Source organism: Eimeria necatrix, genomic scaffold (assembly GCF_000499385.1).
Source record: "Eimeria necatrix Houghton genomic scaffold, Enh_scaff782, whole genome shotgun sequence".
Lineage (NCBI taxonomy): Eukaryota > Apicomplexa > Conoidasida > Eucoccidiorida > Eimeriidae > Eimeria > Eimeria necatrix.
The window spans coordinates 1-5,000 of record NW_013654603.1 but is presented as its reverse complement, the minus strand read 5'-3'; the positions used below and the strand labels follow the sequence as shown (position 1 = coordinate 5,000).

At 55.7% G+C, this 5,000-nt stretch overlaps 3 protein-coding genes across 3 annotated transcripts in view; 1 reads left to right on the top strand and 2 right to left on the bottom strand.

The window, feature by feature from the left end:
* Positions 1-603, top strand: part of ENH_00075730 (hypothetical protein, conserved) — a gene marked incomplete at both ends in the record, with an annotated part of 3,350 nt that extends 2,747 nt beyond the window's left edge. Inside the window, 2 exons of the mRNA XM_013582923.1 lie at positions 1-332; positions 546-603. The exon at positions 1-332 is cut by the window's left edge and continues 178 nt beyond it. Of these exons, the coding sequence (XP_013438377.1) occupies positions 1-332; positions 546-603 (390 nt within the window). The remainder of the gene's footprint in view (positions 333-545) is intronic.
* An 800-nt stretch (positions 604-1,403) lies between these two features.
* ENH_00075720 (hypothetical protein) lies at positions 1,404-1,994 on the bottom strand (the record flags this gene model as incomplete). The annotated part of the gene is given in 2 exon segments (XM_013582922.1): positions 1,404-1,625; positions 1,629-1,994. Coding segments are annotated over 2 exon segments (588 nt in total).
* Positions 1,995-4,250: 2,256 nt separating this feature from the next.
* Positions 4,251-4,865, bottom strand: ENH_00075710 (profilin family protein, putative; the record flags this gene model as incomplete). The annotated part of the gene is made up of 2 exons (XM_013582921.1): positions 4,251-4,448; positions 4,647-4,865. Coding segments are annotated over 2 exons (417 nt in total), but the record flags the coding sequence as incomplete, so codon positions are not given.
* Between the last annotated feature and the right edge of the window lie 135 nt (positions 4,866-5,000).

The following is a 5,000-nucleotide window of genomic DNA, read 5'->3' as shown; positions in this document are numbered from 1 at the left end:
GCAGCGCGGAAGCAGCAGCAGATGTGGCGGCAACTGCAGCAGCAACTGCAGCAGCAACTGCAGCAGCAACAGCAGCAGCGCAGGAGGAGGCGAGCAGCAGCGAGGCAGCAGCAGCAGGGCCCGGAGGAGGGGCGGAGGGCGGGGGGGCCGCGCAGGCAGCAGCACGAAGCAGCAGCAGCAGCAGCAGCAGCAGCAGCAGCAGCAACAGCCCCGGCTTGCTGCTGTGGAAAAGACTCACTTGGCAGGTCTTCGCCAAAAAGGGAACTGTCAGCACTTTCGTTGGCTGCGTCACTCATGTTCCCATTTGGGACGGAAAAGACATTTACGTCCAAGTCTGCTGCTGCTGCTGCTGCTGCTGCTGCTGCTGCTGCTGCTGCTGCTGCTGCTGTTGCTGCTGCTGTTGCTGCTGCTGTTGCTGGTGCGGGTGCGCGTGCGCGTTCCCGTTGTTTGCGCCGCCTCTGCTCGCCGCTGCCGCCGCCGCCGCTGCTGCTGCTGCTGCTGCTGCTGCAGCTGCTGCTGCTGCTGCTGCTGCTTTGTGCGCGCAGCTGGGGAAGCAGCAGACGCCGTGTCTGCTGCTGTGGGGCGGCGAAGACCCAGTGGTGACTGTGGGGTGCTGCAGGGCCTTGGCCGAGTTGCTGCCAAACAGTGCTGCAGTCGTTTTCCCCAACTGCCACCATTTGCTGCTCGCAGAACGCCCCCATGCATGCATTGCATGCATCATGACTTTCCTCGACTTCTTCCCGGGGGCCCCCCAAGAGGGGGGCCCCCCGACCTCCTGGGGGGCCCCCCGGGGGGCCCCTCTGGGGGGCCCCCTGCGCTCCCCCACGGGGCCCCCCCAGGGGGCCCCCCCGGGGGCCCCCCTGGGGGGCCCCCCGGGGGGCCCCCCGTGTACATGCCGATGTGGCGGTATTTGCTGCCTTTCTCTGGGGACGGGGTGTACGTACACCCGAGGCTGCGGTGTCCGCCGAATATGACTTACCGGGACTTTTTGCATTTGCTGAATTATAAACCAAGGTTTAATGTTTGCTTCGGAGAGGGGCCCCCGGAGGGCCCCAGCAGCAGCAGCAGGAGAAGTCCCGCGCCGGCTGCTGCTGCAGCCACTGCAGCAGCAGCAGCAGCAGCAGCAGCAGCAACAGCAGCACGCAGCGAACGCAGGCTCAAGAGCCACCACTCCGCCACGCACAGAGCTGCTGAGGCCCTCGGCGACGAGCTGCTGCAGCAGCAAGCCCACCGCCACCCCAAACAGCAGTCAGCAGCAGCAGCAGCAGCAGCAGCAGCAGCAGCAGCAGCAGCAGCAGCAGCAGCAGCAGCAGCAGCAGCAGAGCCTCCGGCTGTCCTCTCTGCCTGCAGAAGAAGCACTTGAGGAAGTGGAGGAAGAAGTTGTTATTGTGGACGGCTCCGCCTCAGGTTAGTTTCAAAAACAAATAAACTGCTTCAGCAGCAGCAGCAGCAGCAGCAGGAGCTGCAGCAGCAGCAGCAGCAGCAGCTGCAGCAGCTGGTATGTGGCCTTTTGCTGCTGCAGCAGCGCAACGCCAGTGTGCGTGTTCGGGTGTATGTACACTGCAGATGAGGAAACCCCCAAGGCCCCCCGTGCTGCAGCAGACAGCAGCAGCAAAAGGAGGCCCTCAAGTGCCTTTTCCGAGGGAGAAGAGGGGCCCCCTACTGGGGCCCCCCACCCCGGGGGGCCCCCAGAGGGGGCCCCCGGGGGGGCCCCCGGGGGGGCCCCCGGGGGGGCCCCCGAGGAGGCCCCTGGGGGGGCCCCCGGGGAGGCCTCTGGGGGGGCCCCTGAGGGGGCCCCTGGGGGGGCCCCCCATCGTAAAGGGGCCCCCCACGGTACGGGGGCCCCCGAAGGGGCCCCCCACGGTAGGGGGGCCCCCCAGGGGGCCCCCCGGATGAAGTCTGGGGCCTCTTTGGAGTTTCTGCTTTCTGGAGATGCCGAAAGAGGCGAAGGATTTCCTTGCAGGCATTTTTGTTTGTCTAGAGAAAGTCATCATGAGAAGTGATGAGTTATTTAATTGGGATTTATTGGAATTAATATCTTTATTATTATTTATTTTATTATTATTTATTTATTATTTATTTATTTATTTATTTATTTATTATTTATTTATTTATTTATTTATTTAATTGTGCGTGGGGGGCAGTTTAGGGGAAAATGTGCCGCTTTTTGCTGCTAACGCCGCAAGGAAATGAAAAGATATATTTACACTTACACTTCTTTTTATTTTATATTTTATGATTTATATTTTATAATTTATGATTTATATTTTATAATTTGTGATTTATATTTTATAATTTATATTTTGTAATTTATATTTTATGATTTACATTTTATTTGCTTTTTATATTTTTCGTTTTCTGATGTACTACAACGTGGGCAGTCGCCGCCTTTGGCAATTCTTTTTCTTTCGACTTTTTGATTCATCTTTTTTAGAACTTGCAATCAAATTAAAAACAAAACAAATAAATAAACAAACAAATAAATAAATAAATAAATAAATAAATAAATAAATAAATAAATAAACTGAACTTCGTCCAGCGAAGACATCCGCAGCTTCAGTTGCTCTAGGTAGTCACTGCGGTGTACGTACACCGCAGCGCAGCAGAACAACTGGTGTGGACTTGTCGGCCGTTGCAGCTGCTGTTAGTTCATTTTATTTATTATTTTTATTTATTTTATTTTATTTTTATTTATTTATTTTATTTTAATTCATTAATTCCCTTTAAACAGCTCTTTCGGCAGCTCCGGCTGCCTGGTGGTGACCCCCCGGGAGCAGCACAGAGCCCGCCTTGTTTTCTTTTTGAAATTCAGATAAATAAATTAGAAAAAAGTAATTATAAATAAAAATAAATAATTATAAATATAAACAAATAATTATAAATAAAAATAAACTCCAAAAAGAAAAAGAACCAAACAATCCCTACACCTCCAAACCCTAAACCCTAAACCCCAGTCACTGCAAAACCCTAAACCCTCCCTCCTCCTCCCCACAACAAACCTCAAACCCTAGTAAAACCCTCTAAACAACCCCCACTAAACCCTAATACAAACCCTTGCAAACCCTAAACCCTAAACCCTAAACCCTCGCTCGCTGTGGGTCGCTGCGTTAGTGGCGATGAGTTGTGGGAGACAAACGGGGCCCCAGAAGCAGCAAAAAGAAACTGACTGAAGGGGGGCCCCCAGGGGGGCCCCCCTCTTTCGAAAAAGGGGCCCCCAGGGGGCCCCCTTTCGAGAAGAGGGGGGCCCCCAGGGGGCCCCCCTTCTTTGAAGAAGAGGGGGGCCCCCAGGGGCCCCCCTTCTTCCTTCGATGCCTGGCGGCTTGTTCATCATAACGAGGCGCCTTCTGCTGCTGCGATTCACCGTTCCTACCCTGCTTTGCTGCAGCAGCAGCTGCTGCTGCTGCAGCAGCAGCGCCGGGGCAGCAGAAGCAGCAGCAGCAGCTGCTGCTGCTGCGCCTCTACAGAAAGGAAGAACTGCCTCTTTCAATCTAACACATGCGCTACGTAATAATAACTTAACAGTCCAGCACAGCCTCTGCGCATCTGCTGCTGCTGCTGCTGCTGCTGCTGCTGCGGTGGCAGCAGCAGCAGCAGCAGCGCAGCAGCAGCGCAGCAACAGCAGCTCAGAGAACCTCCTCCGCGAAGTCCAGGGATGTGGCGAGTAGTGCATCCTCCGATTTATTTTATTCCCTTTCTTCATCACGTCCTGCTGCTGCTGCTGCTGCTGCTGCTGCTGCTGCAGCAGCACTGCAGCAGCAGCTCAGAGCCTCCTTGACGATAAGCAGCAGCAGCACTGCAGCAGCAGACTATGTGTCCATAGCAGCAGCACCAACGAAGCCTCCTTGACATAGCGAAGCTGTTCAAGCTGCTGCTGCTGTTGCTGCTGCTGCTGCTGTTGCTGCTGCTGCTGCAGCAGCAGCAGAACCACCACCTCCGAGCCCTCCTCGGTAAGTTAAGAGCTGTAGTGACAGCACCAGCTTCACTCCGTTATTCCTCTTCACCGCATGCAGCAACCACCACACCACTTCTGCTGCTGCTGCTGCTGCTGCTGCTGCTGCAGCAGCAGCAGCAGCAGCACGGAATCTCGAGGACAGAGGTTCTCAGCAAAACTAAGTGCTGCAGTGACAGCATCAGCTCAACTTTGTTCTCCACACAAAGCCCCACCAACGCCACTCCTGCTGCTGCTTCCGCCGCCCCTCCTGCTGCTGCTGCTGCTGCTGCTGCTGCTGCTGCTGCTGCTGCTGCTGCAGTTAGAAGCCGCCCTGGTAGAGGTACTCTGCGAAGTTGAGGGCGGTGGTGAGGGCGTCGGCTTTGTTTTGTTCTTTCTCTTCGTCATATAAAGCAATCACAACATTTTCGTTTGGAGTTTTAATTAAAAACCCTCCGCCTTTGTTCTTCCCCAATATCGCCACGTCGTAGTTCTGGTCGTTGAACGTGAAGTCCCGCTTCTGCAGCAAACAAACACGCAGCAGCAGCGCCTTGCTGCAGCAGCAGCAGCAAACCAGCAGCAGCAGCAGCAGCAGCAGGAGCGGGAGCAGCAGCACGCGCGATGGGCTGAAAACGGCGTTCTGAGTCGCCGTGTGTCCCGCGAACGGCGGTTTTTCCGCAAACCCTAATTTAGGGTTTAGGGTTTAGGGTTTGCGCACGACTTCGGCGAGCTTGTACTTGGTGCCGCCTATGTAAACCCCCTGCGGCGCGCGGCCCTCCACCACCGCCTGCCGCAGCGTCTCCGCCTCGTCGCAGGCGCAACTCAAAGTGCTGCCGTCTTCTTGCGGGACTTCAATTTCGTAGTCCGTCTTCACCAGCACTTCCCAGGGGTCGCCTTCTGCTGCTGCTGCTCCGAACAAACGGCAGCCGTCCGCTATCTGCAGCAGCAGCAGCAGCAGCAGCAGCAGATGCAGCGGCAGCAGCAGCAGATGCAGCGGCAGCAGCAGAGATGCAGCAGCAGCAGCAGCAGCAGCAGCAGCAGCAGCAGCGGCGGCGGGAGGGGGAGGGAGGGA